Source organism: Vanacampus margaritifer, chromosome 10 (assembly GCF_051991255.1).
Source record: "Vanacampus margaritifer isolate UIUO_Vmar chromosome 10, RoL_Vmar_1.0, whole genome shotgun sequence".
In the NCBI taxonomy this organism is placed as follows: domain Eukaryota; kingdom Metazoa; phylum Chordata; class Actinopteri; order Syngnathiformes; family Syngnathidae; genus Vanacampus; species Vanacampus margaritifer.
This window is the reverse complement of record NC_135441.1, coordinates 1991703-2015000: the sequence shown is the minus strand read 5'-3', so window position 1 is coordinate 2015000 and position 23298 is coordinate 1991703. Positions and strand designations below refer to the sequence as shown.

The 23298-nt window shown below is 42.0% G+C and overlaps 1 protein-coding gene across 3 annotated transcripts in view; it reads left to right on the top strand.

Moving 5' to 3' along the window:
- Positions 1 to 23298, top strand: part of spdl1 (spindle apparatus coiled-coil protein 1) — an 85524-nt gene that overhangs the window by 355 nt on the left and 61871 nt on the right. The window contains exons 1-3 of one of the 3 annotated variants that reach the window (XM_077578493.1): positions 4386 to 5087; positions 14550 to 14720; positions 21282 to 21458. In XM_077578493.1, the coding sequence (XP_077434619.1) occupies positions 5004 to 5087; positions 14550 to 14720; positions 21282 to 21458 (432 nt within the window). In that variant the 5' untranslated portion in view covers positions 4386 to 5003. Of the gene's footprint in view, positions 1 to 4385; positions 5088 to 14549; positions 14721 to 19306; positions 19443 to 21281; positions 21459 to 23298 lie in introns of those variants that run through there. The other 2 variants (XM_077578494.1, XM_077578495.1) reach the window with 2 other exon arrangements.

Sequence of the window (23298 nt, the reverse complement as noted above, 5' to 3'; positions counted from 1 at the left end):
ACAGGGGAAAAAACTCTATGGTATATGCTACGTATTATATTTAGTTAAGTCCCTCGTGAAGATAATGGATGGAAGGATGCTTGTAAATCAATAGAGTAATCTTAACAGATAAAGGTGGCGATAAAGCACTGATCTGTATAGGCTACTGGATAGCTGGGGGGTTGGAGGGGCGATCACGTTCTTTCTTTTTTAAGTGGACGGTAGGTGCTGCTTCCTTTTTCTTTTATCGCTCAGTTCTTTAGACCCCAATATTAGATTTGGCAGAGGCATCTTTTGATGAATTACAGGTACAATTCTTTAACAAAAATATACTAGTTTACGCCTGTAAACATTATTTAGCATAAAATGTATACATGTATTTAATGCAAGTTGTAAAATGCAAGTGAAGTCCTCTTGTTTATTTAAAATAAATTTAAAACATCATAAATCATGCTGTTTCTACAAAGTACCGTCTCAAATGTTCTAAATGTATAGGATCGTATAATATATATATATATATATATATATATATATATATATATATATATATATAAAATTAAGAAGATTTGATTTTGAAAAATGACATTTATTTGCCGCACTTATCTACATTATTTTCAAAACACACAATTCGGCAAGAGTAATTAAATAAATAGATAAAAAAAAAAAATGCTTTCACATCAGAACATCACTAAAACAGCGCCTCCTCATTCACGTCGCACAGTGCCCCGTTAACAGTCCACATCTCACAAAAACTATCCAAATCTCCTGCTCTCTTGTAAAAACTAAAATCAATAAAGAGTCTGGACTTTATCAATTTTTTTGCATAGAACCGTGGGATCGACTTCTGCCCCATCGTCAACTTTCCTTTTTCGGGACAACCACTCACCCATCTTGGCCTGGCTCAAAACAAAGTTCAAAACCCGACTTTCCCTCTTGAACTGGCCCTTGTGGTTAAAACCATAAATAAAAGAGTGCTCGTGAAAAACTACTTTGCAAAAAACCCTATCAACCAAATCAAAAACAGAACGCAAACGCTCGCATTGAAGAAGAAGAAGATTTGATTTTGATTTTGAAAAAATACATTTATTTGCCGCTCTTATTTACATTCTTTTCCTAAACACACAGGTCGGCAAGAGCAATTTCATAAATAGATAAAAAAATAAAATGCTTTCACAGCAGAACATCGCTAAAACACAACACCTCTTCATTCACGTCGCACAGTGCCCCGTTAACAGTCCACATGTTACAAAAACTCTCCAGATCTCCTGCTCTCTTGTAAAAACTAAAATCAATAAAAAGTCTGGACTTTATCAACTTTTTACACAGAACCGTGGGATCAACTTCTGCTCCATCGTCAACTTTCCTTTTTCGGGACAACCACTCACCCATCTTGGCCTGGCTCAACACAAAGTTCAAAACACGGCTTTCCCTCTTGATCTGGCCCTTGTGGTTAAAACCATAAATAAAAGAGTGCTCGTGAAAAACTACTTTGCAAAAAACCCTATCAACCAAATCAAAAACAGAACGCAAACGCTCGCATTGAAGAAGAAGAAGATTTGATTTTGATTTTGAAAAAATACATTTATTTGCCGCTCTTATTTACATTCTTTTCCTAAACACACAGGTCGGCAAGAGCAATTTCATAAATAGATAAAAAAATAAAATGCTTTCACAGCAGAACATCGCTAAAACACAACACCTCTTCATTCACGTCGCACAGTGCCCCGTTAACAGTCCACATGTCACAAAAACTCTCCAGATCTCCTGCTCTCTTGTAAAAACTAAAATCAATAAAAAGTCTGGACTTTATCAACTTTTTACACAGAACCGTGGGATCAACTTCTGCCCCATCGTCAACTTTCCTTTTTCGGGACAACCACTCACCCATCTTGGCCTGGCTCAACACAAAGTTCAAAACACGGCTTTCCCTCTTGATCTGGCCCTTGTGGTTAAAACCATAAATAAAAGAGTGCTCGTGAAAAACTACTTTGCAAAAAACCCTATCAACCAAATCAAAAACAGAACGCAAACGCTCGCATTGAAGAAGAAGAAGATTTGATTTTGATTTTGAAAAAATACATTTATTTGCCGCTCTTATTTACATTCTTTTCCTAAACACACAGGTCGGCAAGAGCAATTTCATAAATAGATAAAAAAATAAAATGCTTTCACAGCAGAACATCGCTAAAACACAACACCTCTTCATTCACGTCGCACAGTGCCCCGTTAACAGTCCACATGTCACAAAAACTCTCCAGATCTCCTGCTCTCTTGTAAAAACTAAAATCAATAAAAAGTCTGGACTTTATCAACTTTTTACACAGAACCGTGGGATCAACTTCTGCCCCATCGTCAACTTTCCTTTTTCGGGACAACCACTCACCCATCTTGGCCTGGCTCAACACAAAGTTCAAAACACGGCTTTCCCTCTTGATCTGGCCCTTGTGGTTAAAACCATAAATAAAAGAGTGCTCGTGAAAAACTACTTTGCAAAAAACCCTATCAACCAAATCAAAAACAGAACGCAAACGCTCGCATTGAAGAAGAAGAAGAAGAAGAAGAAGAAGAAGACGAAGAAGAAGAAGAAGACGACGAAGAAGAAGAAGAAGAAGATTTTGATTTTGAAAAAATACATTTATTTGCCGCTCTTATTTACATTATTTTCCTAAACACACAGGTCGGCAAAGAACAATTCAATAAATAGACAAAAAAATAAAATGCTTTCACAGCAGAACATCACTAAAACACAGCACCTCTTCATTCACATCGCACAGTGCCCCGTTAACAGTCCACATGTCACAAAAACTCTCCAGATCTCCTGCTCTCTTGTAAAAACTAAAATCAATAAAAAGTCTGGACTTTATCAACTTTTTACACAGAACCGTGGGATCAACTTCTGCCCCATCGTCAACTTTCCTTTTTCGGGACAACCACACACCCATCTTGGCCATCACAGCAGAACATCGCTAAAACACAACACCTCTTCATTCACATCGCACAGTGAAGAAGAAGAAGAAGAAGAAGAAGAAGAAGAAGAAGAAGAAGAAGAAGAAGAAGATTTGATTTTGATTTTGAAAAAATACATTTATTTGCCGCTCTTATTTACATTATTTTCCTAAACACACAGGTCGGCAAAGAACAATTCAATAAATAGACAAAAAAATAAAATGCTTTCACAGCAGAACATCACTAAAACACAGCACCTCTTCATTCACATCGCACAGTGCCCCGTTAACAGTCCACATGTCACAAAAACTCTCCAGATCTCCTGCTCTCTTGTAAAAACTAAAATCAATAAAAAGTCTGGACTTTATCAACTTTTTACACAGAACCGTGGGATCAACTTCTGCCCCATCGTCAACTTTCCTTTTTCGGGACAACCACACACCCATCTTGGCCATCACAGCAGAACATCGCTAAAACACAACACCTCTTCATTCACATCGCACAGTGAAGAAGAAGAAGAAGAAGAAGAAGAAGAAGAAGAAGAAGAAGAAGAAGAAGAAGAAGAAGAAGAAGAAGAAGAAGAAGAAGAAGAAGAAGAAGAAGAAGAAGAAGAAGAAGAAGAAGAAGATTTTTTGATTTGATTTTGAAAAAATACATTTATTTGCCGCTCTTATTTACATTATTTTCCTAAACACACAGGTCGGCAAAGAACAATTCAATAAATAGACAAAAAAATAAAATGCTTTCACAGCAGAACATCACTAAAACACAGCACCTCTTCATTCACATCGCACAGTGCCCCGTTAACAGTCCACATGTCACAAAAACTCTCCAGATCTCCTGCTCTCTTGTAAAAACTAAAATCAATAAAAAGTCTGGACTTTATCAACTTTTTACACAGAACCGTGGGATCAACTTCTGCCCCATCGTCAACTTTCCTTTTTCGGGACAACCACACACCCATCTTGGCCTGGCTCAAAACAAAGTTTAAAACACGGCTTTCCCTCTTGATCTGGCCCTTGTGGTTAAAACCATAAATAATACAGTGCTTGTGAAAAGCTACTTTACATAGAGTAAAAACCCTATCGACAAAATCAAAAACATATCGTAAACGCTCGCATTGATAGAAACAGTGAAATACTGTTTCCCTGTGCCCACAGAAGGGGCAGGTATCCGCAACAGCTGGATTTATCGCGGATATATAGGAGTTCACGGCCACGATGCCGTGGAGGACCCGCCACTGAACATCACCGTGTTTCTTGACCACTGGGGCCTTGTATAAGGTGCCCCAAGCTGGCTTCAGTTTAGCGTCTATGACTCTCCTCCATGGAGTGTCCAAGCGTCCGGTAAGTTTGTTTCTGTGTAGGGTCTTGACCATTGTTCGGTAAAATTGTTTTCCGGGCGCGGCTCCCAAAGAAACTGCTGGAATGTTCTCCAGCAGGGGGCCGCCGCAGTCACCCAAGTCTGGGAGCAGGCCGATGTGGGGGAAGCCGTCCTCTGGGTTCGGCATTAAGGAACCACTGCCATACAGACTGAGGAGGGAGCGCTCATGTCCAGCCAGTCTTCTTTTCCAGTGGTTTAGCAGCTGTGCAGCGACCCTCACTGAATGTAGCCCCAGAACGGAGGCCAGCGGAGCGGGGTCCTCGAGACTGGGACCGGTCAGCTCCACCACTCTGCCAAGCGTTGTGACCCCTGCAGCTTGAAGGGTCTTGGACAGAGTCGCTCCCCCCCAGCTAGGGTAGTCCAGCAGGGTTCCCTGGAGGACAGGTTCCTGCATGAGCCAGTACAGTGAGTCGGCCTGCTCCGCCCGCTGTTTTTTCAGGAAGTTCCAGACTTTAAAAACACTCCGATAAAAACAAGGCAGAGAAACTGTGCTCATGCGAGACAAGTCCATTAAAAACAAACTAAAATACAGCCCACATAAACCCAACCGCTGAAGAGTGCATCGAGCTAATGGTCTCCACAGAACATCCTTGGGGCCAGTCAGGAGCCTTTGTATAAACTGGAGTCTAAAAGCAGCGCCCCTGCTGGCCAAATGCACCAAGCCCTGCCCCCCCTCGTCTATAGGGAGGAAAAGGATGCTCTGTGAAGAAGAAGAAGAAGAAGAAGAAGAAGCAGAAGAAGCAGAAGAAGAAGAAGAAGACGACAACAACGTTGTGAATGTGAGTTAATACTTTCACTTATCTTTATTATTATTGTTTTTCAACCCTTTTACTAGTTATGGTTAGATGGCGAATTTTGAACACTTGAAGTTTTCACAAAATCCGGATGCTAAATAATAAAGAAAGAAGAATGAAGAAAGGGTCCACATTTTCCCACGAGAAACTCTTCGAAAATGGGACTGTCTAAAACGCTTCATGTGCGTGTATGTCGCCTATCTTTATGAATGGTCACCAATATTCACCCACACGTCTCTACGTCTTATGCCCAGTTTAACCTCTGAAAATATTTTAAAAATCGCCACAGTATTTTTGATATATATATATATATATATATATATATATATATATATATATATATATATAGTGTAAATTGGCATTCAGCCTTCCTCCTCATAGACGCTCAAAAGCTTAACGTTTCAACTATGACCAATCGTCATCAAAATTGACATGCACATATCTAACTTGGGCCCACATCAATCTCTTAAAATAGCAGTATGATTGGCTCACTGGTTTAACTTATATGGACATTAACTCTTTGACTGCCAGACGTTTTCAGAAAAGGGATGCTGTGGGCACCAGCCGATTTAAGCATTTTGACTGATCTTTCAAGGTCCACAGAAAATTATGTGTTTGGACTATGGAAACACACATACTACCAAATGAAAGATTGGACTCTCATCTTTCATCAGAAAAAAAGTTTGTTTCTACCGTATTCCGTTTTTCAGTAATCAACAATAGAAAATGGTTAGTTTCACCCAAATGATCTGTTTTGAAACAAAATACAGAGAAATCAAGCTTTTTGTGAAACGATATTATTTCATGCACTGTAGTGAATTTGACACCTTTTTTTTCCATGAATGATGCCACAAACACCGAAACAGTGCTTTACTTCTGTAAAACACTACCACCAACAATGAAAAAGTGTTTTTTTGATAGCAAAATACGTTTATTTACATTCAACAGTGTAACAATTTGACAAAACAATTTGGCAAACTATTTACAAATGTGTGCAACCGTGGTACTATTTACAATTGTGTGGATGTTTCAAATACAGTTTTTCTTTTTGTAACACTCCCCTGCGTGCAAGGGGATGCAGCAGAATTTGCACAACAGATTAGTTTCACTGCGATTGCCCCTTCACGTGCAGACGATGGTCGATGCTTTTCGTCTTTGAAAAAAATGCTCAAGCGTGAGCTGCTTGCAACCGGTCGCCATTTTCACTTACTCAGCCATTCTCCCCTCAACACTCTAGCTCCGCCTCACGTCTTCTACTGACGCCTACCCAATCTTGTCCAAAGAGAGTCATCGCTGCCATCTAGTGCCCAAAAATAGGCATTATACTAACTAGATCTGCTTGATACTTTTAGCACAGCTGGCCAAGGCTTTCCTCCACCCGTCCCCCCCCCCCCCCCCCCAGAAAAACTTGGTGAACGTCTTTTAACGTCTTTGGCGCTCCTCCGTAGGTTTTTACTAAACGTCATTTAATGTTTTTGGCAGTAAAAGAGTTAAAAAAAAAGTGGCACTTCAAAAAAAAAGGCGACATCCCATCATTGATCCCGTCGCTTGATTGTGTATCTGAATTCTAGGTTGCACACAGGCAGCAACGAAGCAAGCATTGCCGTGGAATACGCCCATTTCCTTATTTTACGCAAGCGAGGCAAGAGATGCCCGCTAGTCTTCGCCAAAGTCATAAAAATACAGTGTATATACAATAAATATAATGTTTTACAACAATGCTGAACTATATTTACAATTTAAAAGGTACTTGTGGATGGATTTGTAACGATTTTGGCTTAAAAAAAATGTGTTCACCGCTTGCCTGGTCGTGTGCTCCCATTTTAATGAATGAGGCTTAGCTCTCCATTCATAAATAGCTTTGCGAGTCGGTCGTGAAATTAAGATCGCATTATTTAATCTATGGTGGTCCATAGGAAATTGTAAATTAGTAAATTGAATTTGTAAACTTTAGATTTAATGTTGGTTTGACTTGACACCCATGTAAGTTTTTCCAAGGGAAAAAGGTTTGGACTACTGTAGACTTGTGTGCTGCCCTTTCCTGATAATAAAATGTGGACCTTTGACTCGTCCGCCCGCCGAACCGCTCAAATCCACTTCTGTTTTAGTTCTGTGTTGCAGGGAAACAAATGAAATGAAAGGTGAGGCTGCTTTAATAAAGTTTAAAAGGCAGGAAGAGCATCCCATTCCTCTAGGATTTTTTTCAGCAGCAGGGGCATGCCGACTTTGGGTTGTGAAAAATCGGTAGATTATTTTTTTTCACATTGTTCCCGGAGTGTCAGGGCCCGACAGAAATGAATTTGTCTAGGGAGGGGGGTCGGTGGTGTCTGCAGGGCTCTCCACTAACTTTTAAACAATTTTTTTCAGTTGGTCGCACTGAACAGGATTTGGTTGCACCATTTTTAGGGAGGTGCAGCATGGCCATATTTGCTGATGTACAATCGTCTCAATTTGCATACTGTAGATTCATATGACGTAAAGATTGATAGTAACTCAAGATATATTTGCAAGATATTTTACTGTAACAACTTACAAGAACTGTTTGCAACAAGCATCGACTGGCAAAGCAAGTCTGGAGCCATGACCATGGGTCGGGCGAGCACAGAGGGTAGGGATGCTCCGATCCACTTTTTTCATTACCGATTCGATACGATACCTTGGGTTCAGTATCTGCCGATACCGATCCAATCCATACTAAATTGTCTTTGCACTAGTCCCCCAATAATCTTCAATATATTTCTCCCCCAAAAATAACTCATGCTTTTAGATGTTCTTTAATGTCTTTAAAATATTTTTTGAACATTTATTAGACTATAATTTTCATTGAATATTTTCAATACATGATTTGAATGTATATTGAATGAATGTAATAATTACTTAAGTGCACTTACACTTTTATTTTCTTACATTCAAGCAAAGTTAATGTTTCAACTATACATAATAGGCCAAGGCTCGCCTGATTCCAAGAGCTTTTGTTTACAAAATGAGTTCGATGTGGCCAAGGCTCTTTCTTGCGCCACTTGCTTCTGTCTACACACTGTCTTTCATATCTGCACCTTAAGAAATATTGATAGGCTACATGCTTGTTTGCTTTTCAGGTTAAGAAAATAGATGATCACCAAATGCCACCTTTATGTACAAAATGCCATTACAACAGGCATAATTAATTACATTATTCTTTGTCTCGCCGGCCTCGGCAAACTCTGTTGCCGCTTCCCACACGACCGTCCTTACACGGAGCCTGCCGGCTCGCCACTTGCGGAAGCAGCATGACAGGCCCCGATCAGGCGGCGGTGGACCTTTGCGAGAGAAAGAGCGGAGTTCCCCCTTAGCCAGTAGTGAGTGAACCAGTGCCCGCTCTCTCTCGCGAAAGTCCCCCGACGGCGATGAGGCAGCGAAATCCTTTCGTGAGATGGCGACGTGGGTCCCGCCTTCCTGCCAAACGGCTTCCAATGTTCCCCAAGTGCAATTTTGACAGACATTGGCTGAGCCAATGTAGCAAAGGGCAAATATTATTTACCTCACCATTCTCCGTGTCACCTCGTCATTAGAGACGTGAACTTGCTCGCGCTCTGGAGATGAACCTCTTTGAATCGGGGTGTGGATCGTGAGTATTGTATATTAAGTAGTATGAGCTTTGTTTTAAATATTGCCAACACCACCACAATATCGTGATGTACTGTATATCGTATCGTGAGGTTCATATCGTGATAATATTGTATTGTGGGATTTGGATATCGTTACGTCCCTCATCATTCATGACCTTGAATGCTAACAAAGGATTTTAAATTTGATGCGAACTGGGAGCCAGTGGAGCTGGTGGAGGACGGGGGTGATGTCTTGGGTGGAGGGAGTTTGAAATATGATACAGACAGCTTAATTCTGGACCAACTGGAGTTTTCTGAGGTATTTGTAAGGGAGGCTGAAAAGAGAGAATTACACCCATGACTAGAGTTGGGTATTGTTTGGTTTTATCTGATACCGGTGACTTCTCTGTACGGTTCCGGTGCTTAAACGGTTCTCAAATCGGTACCTAAAAAAATACAAAACTGCACTTTTTTTTTTTGTCAAAAACAATACCCTTTTATTTTCAGGGTTAAATTAAACATAATATGAATAAAGGTGGAATGAGTCAGGAGTGGAAGTGTAATTTGAAAGCCAGAAAAAAAATATTACTGGTGCTATCAAAATAGTTTAGAAGATACACATTACTCTTCAGGTTCCTAGTAGTAGTCTGTCCTAATTCACAGCTCATGACAACAATTATCAATATGATTAGTCAACACATTTAAAAACACAGCCCGAGGCAGCAGGTATATTCGAGACAGGTAGGTCACCTAGCCAACAATCTTTAGCTAACCTTTCTGTTGTGTCCCTGTGAATATTTTACATACAAAATAAACAACTTTTGAGTTTAACATAAAGCAGAAGGTGAGCACCAAGTAGATATATACAGAGCCACGTATACTAGGGATGCACCGAAATAAAAATTTTGGGCCGAAAACTGAAAATGAGAAATGCTTGGCCGAAAAACAAAACGCAGAAAAAAATTATGCCAATTTTTTTACTATCATTACATTTATCATAAATAATTAAAATAATATTATTATTATAAAATATTTATTATATTTTTATTTTCATATATATATTTATATTTTTTATTTTCATATATATATATATATATTAAATATATAATATATATATATATATATATATATATATATATTATATTTATATATATAATATATATATATATATTTATATATATAATATATGTAAAATATATATATATAATATATATATATATATATATATATAATATATGTAAAATATATATATATAATATATATATATATATATATATATATATATATATATATATGTATATATAATATTTATATATATATATATATATATGTATATATAATATTAATATATATATATATATATATATATATATAATATTATAAATACTTTGCCCCCTCCCACCGGTGGTGAGCCCATGGGATTTTAGAATGGCATTTTAGGGCGAGAAGCTCTGTCACCCGGGAGGGACTCTGAGTAGAGCCGCTGCTCCTCCATGTTGAAAGGAGCCAGTTGAGGTGGCTCGGGTATCTGGTTTGGATGCCTCCTGGACACCTCCCTGGAGAGGTGTTCCAGGCATGTCCTACCGGCAGGAGGCCCCGGGTACGGCCGAGGACACGCTGGAGAGACTATGTCTCTCGACTTGCCTCGGAACGCCTTGGGATCCCGCTGGAGGAGCTGGTTGAAGTGGCTGGGGAGAGTTAAGTCTGGGTTTCCCTCCTAAACTGCTGCCCCCCTGACCCGACCACGGATAAACGGTAGTAAAAGGATGGATGGATGGATGGACGAATCGAATCGTGACCTATGAGTCGTGATAAAGATTGAATCTCAAGTTACCACTGCCCTCTTCTCCTCTTTCTGAACGTTTTTCAGCTGGAGCAGAATTGGTGCGCACTGTTATGCTTAGCGCTTTCCAACGTTTAAAGTTGGACACGTCTGGCTTTTCTCAGCCTCCTACTCAGTGTGGCCTCTCTCCGATGGACTACTCAACCGAGTCTTTTTGGATCCCGGAATCTCGTATTTTTTTGACAGACCTTCATTCCTGCTGGTCCAATTATAGTGTTTATCCTCGGTTCCTGGCGGACGGTAGTGCCCTGGCAAACATGCAGTTTCTGAATCCTATTGGTTTGAACCGTATGCCTGATATAGAGGCTTCACTCATCGTCTACCCGGAGGACGGCCTTAGAGAGGCTGTGAGATGCCCTAGCCCTCAGTGGCCCTTGGACAAACTAGTTACCAAGTCGCACAACGCGGCGACAGTGGTAGCACGGCTGGCCAACGCCCAGGCACATCTCCTACTTGCTCTCTCCGCAGCTTTGAGAGACAACGAAGTAGATGAGGCTACATCGTTCCGTAACATGGCGCTGAGGGATTTATCCCTCCTTTCGAGGTAGCATGGCTGTAGTATGTCTTTGCTTATCCATGCGCGCCATCAGGTCTGGTTGGCTCAATCGCCATTGTGAGAGCCCTCCCGGAAGGAACTGCGTCATCTCCCTGTGGTGCCGAGTCAAGTTTTCGATTCGGCAGCGACAGGAGCGCTGGAATGCACAATGCGTGCTAATGACGCAAGGCATACGTTTGCTAGCCTTGCCAGGCCCTATGCTCCATCAAACTCGGGGAGGAACTGCTCTCCCGGCCGCCCCTCTGTCACGTACTGTGCAATCCTTTCGGCCTAATGGGGGGAATACGGGCCTCGTCGTCTCTCACGGGGACATGTCACAGACGCCTGTGGAGTTTTGCCCCATGGTCAGCCCCGAACTTCACACACCACGTCCCGTCCCTGCCGGACCCCTAAATCCGGGAAGGCCAGGGATTGATCCCAAAGGGCCGTCAGTCGGTTAGTTTTCCTGTCTCTAGCTCAACTACTGGGCTGCCCTCACTTCGGACCCATGGGTGCTTTCAACCTTGTCTCATGGGTACAGGATTCATTTCCGACGCCGGCCCCGTCTCGTCCATTTGGGCTGTCACTCTCTCCCAGAGTGTTCACACGTGTAGTGAAGGTGGCACTTGCACCCCTGCAGTCGAGGGGCATGAAGGTGCTCCCTTACTTGGACGACTGGCTGATATGCGCACCGTCCAGGGATCAGTCAATCCGAGACACGTCTACACTTCTGCAGCATGTGTTACGACTTGGGCTCAAGGTCAACCTGGAGAAGTCCTCTCTTGTTCCCTCTCAGCAGACTCTGTTCATCGGAATGTCATTGGACACCACCTCCCATGACTGCTCGACCATCGCCACAGAGGGTTATAATAGGTTATAGAGAATGCTTGTAAAGCAATGTAAAATGTCGGGATATGTATCGTCTTAAAGACCATGTATTGGGATCCATATGTATTGCGATCCGTATCGTATCGTGATACGCATTGTATCATGAGGTTGTTGGCAATACACACCCAGCCCCATATATTACACATACGTGGAAGAATGCGGACTGGGTAATGTTGCTGATTTGGGATTGGAAAAGATTGTACTGTCAAGGGTGACTCCCAGACTTTTAACTATTCATACCTAGAGGTGGGTAGAGTAACCAAAAATAAGTACAAGTAAAAAAAATAAAAAGAGTAACTGCTTAAACATAGAGTCCGATTTATTTTAAAAACAATGTCATCAGACGGGTAAATATATAAAATAATGTGCAAATTCTGGCATTTTCAAATGATAAAATAAAAAATTAAAAACTTTTTGAGCTCGAACAACAGTGCAGACAGACACCAAGCAGCCCAAGCATGCACAATCCATTCACAAATTGTTGCGTAACTCACTCTGACCTGCCTCCCGTACAATCACTATAGGTAGCAGTTTCTTGAAGCAAAAGCACTAAGACGTCATCTTTCAGTTGACTCCCATCATGCCTACCAGTCCTCAACCAGGGCCGCATTTCCTGTATATAAGCAATGTGTCCTCCCTGCACAGGACAATACGCCCTAATGGACCGCAGGGTTTCGGTTCTGCAACGAATTTTGTATTGACGCTTTACATGCCACGGTGTGTGCGTGCCTATCCAGTGTCCACAAGCGGAGGCTGGGAACGAAGTAGCCTACCGCCCCTCCACCCCCAAAGCAAATCGGTTGGGGCGGCCGCGGTATGGAGCAGTGCTGCGGTCGCCTGTCCGTGTGCACCCCCCCCCCATTAACTTATTTTAATGCACCACATACGCTCATTGACATGCCTGAGGGGCGGGTGGATCGGAGCAGGGGGGGATATCATTTCCCTCTGCTCCGGTTCACCTGCCCCCAATTTTAATGCACCACACACACACACTTATGTATATACACTGGGTGGGGTCACACTCACGGTTTAGGGGTAGAGTTCGCCAGTCGGCGAGCTGGCGAACTTAGTAACAGGGTTAGTTTTTTCACTTAGATCGTTGGGGTGACGACCGGGGCCTCTCCCCGCTGGGCCTGGGGTTCGGGGATGCCGCCCGTCCTCCGGTGCCCCCATCTCCCCTTCTGCCCCTGGTGTTCCGTCCCTCCGCGTGGTGGGGTGGGCGCGGGTGCCCTCTCCGCTCCGCTGCCCGGCCCCCTCTTCGGCGCGGATGCCTGGGTGCGGTGTGTCCCCGGGGTCTGGGGTCGGGGGCTGTCGGTTGGTGGGGGTGGGGGCGGGGGGCGGGGGCGGCTTGGTTGGTGGGGGGGTGGTGGTGGGGGTGCCGGGGTGGGGGGTGCTGGGGTGGGAGGGGCGTCTGGGGATTTGGAGACCTGGGGGCGGTTGGGGGGAGCGGGGGTTGTGGGCCGGTGGGGTGCCTGGTGGGCCTGCAGTGCCCCGTCCTGCTGCGTTGGGTTGGGGGCGCGGGCCGCGTTGGGGTGGGGGGCGCTCCTGCTCCGGGGTTTGCTCTCCGGCCGGTGGCCCCTGCGGGGCCCGGGGGTCGTCCTTTGGCGCGGCCGCGGCCTGGGGGGCCCTGAGGTGTTGCGCTTGCTCTGTCCTGGCGGGGGTCGACGGCTCCCCTCTTTGGTGGAGATTTTCATGCATGCTAGATCCACCACACCAGCATCTATCGAGACTCAGACACAATTTGTTTCTCCCTCAGGTCATTGATTCGGTGGAGGCTGGTGTCTGTGGATCTCACTCTGCTTCGTCTGTCCTTTCTACCTTTCCTCAGTTTCTCCTTTGGGCCCTTGAGGTTTCCCTGATTTGTTGGAGTTTAGATGTCTCTGGGGTTGGTGAAGGTTAGTGGCCCGGTGGGTGGTGTCTGGTCGGTGCTGGGCTTCGCTTTTCTTTCTTTTCTTTGGTCCCCCTTCGGGTCTCCTGGCGGCCCCACGACTCTGGTTGGATTTTGAAGTGTTTGGTTTAGGTGAACGGTATGGGAATTCTTATTTATTTATTTTATTTTTTTCGCACGCACACACGCACGCACACACGCACAAACACACATACAAAAAAAAAAAAGGGAGAACAATGATGATGACATTTCAAATGATCAATACTGAGATCTCCCAGGAAAAAAAAAAATAAAAAAAAAATAAATATAATTTGGTTTCATTTTTATGTTGTCCTTCACCACTGGTATGTTGTTAAAATATTCAAGTTCTGTTTACTTGGTTTGAGCCACTACTGCACATATAAAATAAAAAAGGTATATTTCGGGATACTTTTTTCAAATGAAAAAAGTTAAGGTCATTGAGACTATATGTACTGATACATTGCTGAGGTATCACATTCTGACTATTGACCGATACTCAAAATCAAGTGACTCTGACTTGGTTACAAAAAACGTCATCGCGACATCCGTAATGTAGCAATACACATACAGACAATCAACCATCAATGACTGTGCCTAATCCTGCACCAAACATACAAAATATGTTCTTGTGCTAAGCTTTAATTTGAAGTTGAAACCCTGAATTCAGAAATATTTGTCTCATCAGATGTCTGACACAGCCACAGACGATGAGATACACTTTCTCCGGGGCCAACTGAAGCAAAAGGAGGAGCAAGTCCAGCAGGCTGCCCAAGCTGGCTTGGATCTGCTTAATCAGCTAACAGAAGCGCACACTCGGCTTGATGAACAGAGAATAGCGATGACAAGTGAGCTGGAGGTATGACATTCTAAAGTTATCCATTCATTTTCTACAGTTTATGCTTTTCATGGTCACAGGTGAGCTGAAGCCTGTCTGGTAGTGGAACGGTATGTCCGGGACTGGATACAAGTTAATCACAGAAACAGTATGCAGTGCATCCATAAAGTATTCAGATCATCAAACCTAACCGGAAGTCTGCCATTTTTATTTTATTTTGGGAATTGTGCACCACTTCTGGCCTTTTAATGAAACTTTGCACACACAAGGCTGGGCAAAAACATTTCGATTTTATACGGTCCTTGACCTATGCAGCAGTACCCCAACGTGGCCAGGGTTTCTAGGGCACTTTGTAGCTGCTCGCAGCTGTTGTTAGGGCCCGAGCAGCGATTGCTGCGAGGTCCCTATTGTTTCTGTCGGAAATTCTTATTAGGCCCGAGCAGTGGCGGCGGTGCTGCCGCTGCAATGCCTTATTGTTTCTGTGGGAATTCTTATACTTCTTGGCAAACAATTGAATTTTTGAGATACTTAACGTGAATTTTCATTCACCAGACTTTACAAACACATCTGGCATGGCGAAAATTTTTATATTTTGAAGTCGCCATACAGGAGTACTAAAATGTGGGTCTGTAGCGGCCCTTACATGGGTTTTAGGAGCCCTGGCCTGCTACGTTTGACCTACGGCTACAAAAACGCGTATAGGGTTGTCACGATACCAAAACTTCAAACTCGATATCGATACTCAGGAAAATACTCGATACTCAATGCCATTTTTGATACAGCGGAGATAAAAAAGAAATACTTTAAAATTACATAGATATTTATTTTAGACAGAACCGCAAATAAATACATTCAATTATTAATAATCAGTAGGGATGTTCGATACCACTTTTTTTAGACCGATACGATACTCAAATCTTCAGTACTCACCGATACCAAGTGCTGATACCATTAGTACTTATTTATTTATTTATTTTTAAACAATGATCCACATTATAGATTTCCTTATTATCCTATTGCTTGATCATATTGCTTGAAATTAATGGCAATTATATTTTTCCAAATTGCTCATAAAAGTAATTTTGCATAGAGCACACAATAAAATACATTTAAAAAATAGATCAATAAAATGAAACAAATAATCCAGTGGCCAGGGAAAAAATGTCCCAATCAAAATATGTGTGTGGTAGTACAACTTCCTTTTAACTCATTCACTGCCAGCCCACTTTCTCCTTGCCAGACATTTTTAAGGATTTTCACTGATTTTGCAAGGCCCACAGAATAGTGTTCTACAGCTATATGAACATAAAACATACCAAAAGAAAGATGAAACTCCCTTCTTTCATTAGGAAAAAAAGCTTCTTTCTAACTTTCCATTATTTAGTAATCTGCAGTAGAACGTAGCCAAGTTTTTCCCTTTTCTGACTAGAAAATGGAGAAAAGAGGTTATTGTGAAAAGTTCATTTCAAGCTAAATTTTGACTTTGACACTAATACTTTTTGCTTTTGTGACATCTAAAGAGTGCTTTCCTTCTTTACAACGACATAACCAACACAGATAAATGTATTTTGATGGTAACTTTATTGGCAAGTATATAACTATTTACAATTCAAATGTAACAAAACCAAACTTTGAACTACATATACAAGTGTGTGTGTGTGTGTGTGTGTTGTGTGTGCTCCAATTTACAAACCTTACAATTTCTATATTTGACAAAAAGAAAACATTTTCACACATAAAAAAAAGGAAGAAAAAGAAAAAGATTACCAAGTTTTTTTTTAATTTTTTTTTTATTGCTATAGGTTGTGAAGAAAAAAAAATATTTTTTACCTCTCCTCTGCCAACCGAGGAGACCTTGACTAGTGGATCGACTAGTGGATGAAAAAACAGTTGGTTTCCCTTTTTTTTTTTTTTTTTTTTTAAATCAACAGTTAATTTTTTCAAATTGTACACTTACATTATACGCCAGGGCAGTGATTATGCATTTATGAATTTGGAGCAGTTGACCAGTAATAAGGCAAATAAAATAGGGTATTTTGAAGGCATGTTATGCTTTCGTGTTACAGGTTAATAAAAAATGAATGTGATGAATGTGCAGACACGAAACACATTAGCTACTGGATTATTGCCCTACAAGCCACATCTTAAATCGGGAGCCAGTTAAAACGTAACATCGCAGCCTTCAGATCACGCTAAAATAACATATACATATTCATGTATCGTGTCGTTTGCTGCGGCAACAGAAGAACCCCACGCCAGTTGCGGCCCGGCCTGGACCAGGTATAGTCGACGTGGGGTGGGAGCGGAGGCGGACGGTCGGCCGAGCCACCGGCTGCCCGCTCACCGCAAGTGCCACTGCCGGTCGCCCCACAGCACCGGGCCGGCCAGACTCCCGCGAGTTGGCCGTACCCTCGGCCTCGTTTGCCACGGGCACTGTCTTTCTCCGGTAATAATCCCTCTGCAGGTTCACCTACGGAAACTTCCGCATTCCGCTCGCCCGCATCTTCAATTTGTCTTTAATTCCTTCGTTCCTGCTGCTTAAATCAAATAAGTACAATCCGCTTCTTCTTCCTTTCCTTGCGTTAGTGACGTAAGTGGTTAAATTAAAAGTAGCCTGTGCGTCCGCTATGCTAAAACCTTAAATAAACGAGTACTGTCTCGAGGCAGGAAAAAGCCCTCAGATTTTTTGTACTCAAGATTACCTGTGGGCGGTCAATAAATGCAAAATAACCATTTCAGCTTTTAGTTCCTGACCGAAAAACAGCCACAAGAGCAGGGGCCGATACTAGAATCGATATGCGTTGCAAGTACGGATACCAAGAAATATGTCGGGTATCGGCCCAATACCGATACCTGGTACTCGCTAGATGTGTGAGTTGCCTAGTACCTTGATTCGATCTGTATCACAATTAATAGGTCATGATTCAATACCGATTAATCCCGTTACAAATCTATACTCGAAATTCAGAAAATACTAATCAGTAAACTTTTACATGTACACTAAGATGTATGAAATGTACTTAAGGCGTATAACTGTGAGCCCCTGTATTTAACAAACAAGTTGCAATCGGTTTCATGTTTGAACAAAATTGAAATCCAATTTTAAGGCTTAATCTTCCATTAATATAACATTCTTCCATGCTTAAAATGTGAACCCTAACACTAATTAATATATATATTTTTTAAACATTTCCATCAAAAATTTATCTTAAAAAAATGATTCAGCTGCATATTGAATTGATACGAGAATTGTGCGCTGTAATATCACGATATATCGCAGAATAGATTTTTTTAAACAACCTTAGCACTCGCCCATTCCTAATCAGAAAATGAAAAAAAGACAATCACTTTTTCACATGCAAAAAAATTGTAATTAACACAAACAAAAGAATAAGTCATTTAAAAATGCCACAATGACAATATTTATGGTTGTCGGAGGTAAAAACACAGGAAACCTCAATAATATAAAATTTTAGGTGGTTAACTATACAAGTAATCAGAACTATATTTTGTAGTAAACTACTCAAGTGTAAATAACCATCAACAATAATTTGAGGTAGTAAACTACACAAAAAATAAACTGTATAAATGAACATCAAATGCTGCAGTTGCACTCAGCTACACCTTTTTAAATTACTAAAATTGAAAAGTGCAAATATCTATTAAGACATACAAGGATTTAGAAAGTGTACTTTATTCTATGAATGACTCTTAAGTTTGTCGTATCATTGGTCTGAATTTTCTTTGTTGGATGATTTTTTGCAATATAGACAAGCATGTCAATGTGCTCTTGTGAGTCTTGCCCTTCTTGGCTTGCAAATTAGCCCCGATGTTACAAAACATACGCTCTGAGGCACAACTTTAAGCAGCAATACACAGGTACACTAAGCTAACTGTGATCCCGCGGCAAATGGCTAATAACAAAACAATAGTCATCAAACAGAGCTAACTGCGGTAGCCGGCTAATAGTTAATAACAAAACAAGGCATCTTGCTTTTTCTTGTCCACTAAGACTGGCTGGTTTAGTCCCCCTGCCGCACTGGCCATACTTAGCAGCTCGTAGCTGAGCAAGATCGCGGTGTGGGCTCTCCTGGCTGCGGGAGGCTGTGGTGCTAGTAGACTGCGCCGGTCTGACGCTGCAGGAACGCTACCATGTATCGATAGGAACTGTCCGGTTTGGTGGCCTGCTTTTTGCAGATGATGTGGTGCTGTTGGCTTCATCAAGCTGTGATCTCCAACTCTCACTGGAACGGTCCTCAGTCGGAAAAGGATGGCATGCTCTCTCAAAGTCGGGGATGAGATTCTGCCCCAAGTGGAGGAGTTCAAGTATCTTGGAGTCTTGTACACGAGTGAGTGGGTCGTGACCGAAAGAACAAGATCCCGGATACAAGTGGCCGAAATGAGTTTCCTCCGCAGGGTGACCGGGCGCTCCCTTAGAGTTAGTGTGAGAAACTCGGTCATCTAGGAGGAACTCGGGGTCGAGCAGCTACTCCTCCGCGTGGAAAGGACCCAGTTGAGGTGGCTTGGGCATCTGTTTCGGATGCCTCTTGCACGCCTCCCTGGAGAGGTGTTCTGGGCATGTCCCAGTAGCGGGAGGCCCCGGGGGCCACCCAGGGCACGCTGGAGAGACTATGTCTCTTGGCTGGCCTGGGAACGCCTTGGGATACCGCCCGAAGAGCTGGTTGAAGTGGCTGGGGACAGGGAAGTCCAGGCTTCCCTCCTAAAGCCGCGACCCGGCCCCAGGTAAGCGGTAGTGGATGGATGGATGGCAAAACACTGCCAATGCGGAGAGAAGGCTAACCAAAATAAACCTTCCCATACCTAGTAATATGCGGAGCGCAATGTCAAGAAACACTTTTATTTTGAAGTTGTTCCCGGGAGCGTTTTGCCTGTCGCAGCACAACAGATGACTTTACTTGTCTTGCAGAATGTGTGTCTGCCGTTCATATTGCCGGCATAAACTATTGCAAAAGTCAACAAAACAACTTTGTCCTTTAAATCACGTTCAATCGCCAATTTAGGGCACTAAAAAAAGACTTAATTACGCTGGTGTTGTATTGCACGGTGTCTGTTGCCAGTGTTTAGGGCATCTAACAGTGTTTGTGTGCTAACGGTGCTAGTGGCTGCAGCAAGAGCCATTAGATTACTTTTCAAATGCAGTTTAATCAACGTGAGGATTGCACACTTTGATGCAGTTGCCGTTCCTAGAGATCTGTTTAACAAACTGTACTCAGTGTGCACAGTTGTAGTCGGCAAAATCACAAAGGTGGTTTTGATGTTACTTTGTCTCAGACCAACAACTACTCCACTCAGAACTTCATTTTATACAAAGTGCTGTACATGGAGTAAAAATCAGTCATGGAATAAAAACTGGTCAAATAAAATAATGCCAAATAAATTAATAAATATCATAAGTTGGTAAATGAATAAGTAAATAAAATAACACAAGCAGGTAAGTAAATAAGTTTAAAAAAAATCACAATAAATTAATAACAAAATACAGCAGGCACCATAAAACATTGAAACAATGATGAGTCTCAGGCCGAGTCAAACGGCAATGAACAAAGATGTGTTTTAAGAGTGGGTAGAGAGGGAGGTGGCCTAATATTTAACAGAAAGTCCAAAATCCATGGGGGGAGATTTATCTAAAATTTCCCTAACTTTCTTGGGAAGAAAATAATCTTCTGCTGAGCACAATTTAAATTTAAGTTAAAATATATATATATATTTTTTAAGTTGATTAATTATTAAGTGGAAATATATTTTTAATGCCTTGTGTATTCATAATTACAATAAATAAATTATAAAATATTTTATTTTTATCCAAATACCCGATTATATAATAGATTTTGTGTAGGATATTTGAATACCAAAATATTCGATAGCTGCAGCACTAGAGGGGACTGCAACCCACAGTGCTATACTGTACTATTCATAATAAAGATGCATAGTGAAAGATGAAGACCTGACACTTGGGGACGACTGGCCATCGGGAATTTCATGAGTTTCCCAAATGCCCAGTCCATTTTCCGGCCAGTGGCCATTTGCCTAAGTCGACAAAAATTAATTTGCATGTGTCGCCGGCTGCTGAGCGCGCTCACCCTTCCCACGGCGAAAAATCTAACAGTAATGGCTTGATGTCGGTCGGACAACGAATCGGCATGTTGGACACTGCGCCACTGCTTCCCAGAATAGAGTTCAGGCTCAGGAATAAAAAAAAAAAAATAAAAATCTTAATAGTGAACCATTTCTGGTTGTACGTTTCACCTAGAGCTAGGAAAATTTGGAGCCATATGTAACATCCCTTAAGGTACAAATAAAGTCAGGAAGTGTGCAATTTTGATTTTCTTTGGAATTTGTTATATAGGGGTCTTATTTTAACGAACTCCTCTACAGAATTCATCAGATTGTCTTCAAACTTACTAGAGATTTCTTGTGCAATTTCCAATAAATGGTAGTGGATTGCTGAGCTGTCAGAAATTTGGAATGTCTAGTTAAGATTACCAATGATATCTCATGTACACTGTGAAAGTTTTTGTTTAGAAACAGTGTGTTTTTCTGTCTCTCTGATGTATTTCCAAGGACCTCAAGCAAGACAACTATACATTAAAAAAGGAAGTGGCGCTGAAGACCCGGCTAATTGAATCACTGCAGTCAGAGGTTGACTCTCTGAAGAAACAGTATCAACAGAACATGGACGATGAAAAGGAAAAACTAGAGAGAAGTCACCGCATGACTCTTAATGAACTCAGCAACAAGGTACAGTGATTCTCTTAACTTTAAAATAACTTTAAACAGTCACACATGAGCTATCAACTATCACTTCCGATTAAAATGAATCGGAATGGTAGGGTTGGGCGGTATTCAAATTTTGACACCGTTTTTACCATCTCCACATTTCACCTGCTAATGTTGCATTTGTAATAATCTTTTGTGTGACTAAGTGCATTTAAATGTCACTCTGACAGTACGTATTTGGCTGAAGTGTGTGTGACGTGGCACGCCGCGGAGCCAAGCTCAGTCTAAACTGTTTCCTCGTGGACCCGCATAAACGTCTCGCACCGCTGTGGCTGCATACTCGACGTCTACGCGACACACAACATACACACTCACCTGCGTGCTGAGGTCTTGGGTTGATGCGTGTCCATGGACGAAAAACGAAATCACTTACCGATTATTATTTTTTTGTATAAATAAAAGAACTTTGTGACACACTTCTGGAGGTCATATGGACTTAATAGCACCAGTAATTGGTAAACGATTGTGGACTCATCTCTTTGCAGCAGTGAGCGGGGGACATTGTTCCTCAGATGAGACAGGAGATGCAAAGTATATTCCATCACACACCGTTACAGTCCTCATGCACATTTTGTATACAGTCCTCATCAACTTTTCCTGCCAAATTGTAGCAATTGCATTTTTTTTTCTTTTTAGGGGACCGCTTAACCGAGCTGTGCCGGCTGACCATTTTGTCTCGCTCCGTCTTATGAGCGGTCATGTTACTGTCACATGACTAACAGCTTACTATTGATTTTAAACTGTTATAGTAATATTAATTGTTATAGTATTAATATTTTTGACTACAAATGTCATGTTATCAAAAAAATATGTTTAATATCATAATAGGTCATTATACGCTGCAGTTTTTAAAAAAATGTTGTTGTTTTTTTATGACAGCATTGAAAGTGACACCGTTGCCATATTTGGACACCCCCCGGGATACCGTAATACCGCCCAACCCTACCGAACGGCCAAACAGAATGAAAATGCTCCATATAAACACCTCAATCGGAATGAAAAGGCTGAACCCGAATGAAATTTCACTTGGAATCACAGGGGTTGTATATTCCTTTCGTCAATCTGAACGAGCGTCATGTATCACTTCAATCGAAATGGCAAGGCTGAGTGTGGCATGCGCATGCTCTGTTTTGACGTAAATGCGTCTTGACGTCGTCGTTTCCACCGACAAAAATTGCAGCCTCTCCCCAGAGCTTGTCTGCGAGGGGAGAACTTGTTTTTAAATACTTGAAACTTGTTTTTATCAAGATGTTGCTTCAATAAAAGTGTTAACACTACTGTGCTAAATGACAAATTAACTCCATCTTGATAAATCACATAATCGATGTCCGTGCCTCTCTCGGCTGCCATCGTCAACAGAAAGGAGAACGACATTTTCACGGCTTACGCGTATGGCACGTTGAGTAACGTAGCCATCTCGTCTGCTAGTTTGCTTTGTTGCTTGTTCTATAAAAGGCAACTGAGAATTGTGTCACCTTGTGGTGGCGACAATCTTGGTGGGACTAACATTGGGGGGAGGCATTTCCGGCGTTGCATTGTAGTCAAGGGACTTAGTGTGCCGGCCGTTGGGATGTTTCCAGCGAGCATTTTGCTACTTCGCCCATGTCGTCAGCGTTTGCTGGATTGAACGTTTGGCGCCATCGCGTCAGTGACAACCAATCGGTGGAGAGATAGTCCACGTCACCAAACACACAGCAGGCAAAACACCGGAAGCGGTTGCAATACAGTACACCCATATCGTGTGCAGATTAGAACGTGTAGCATAGCAATGGAGAGTAGCTTGATCCGTTGGCAGGCACCC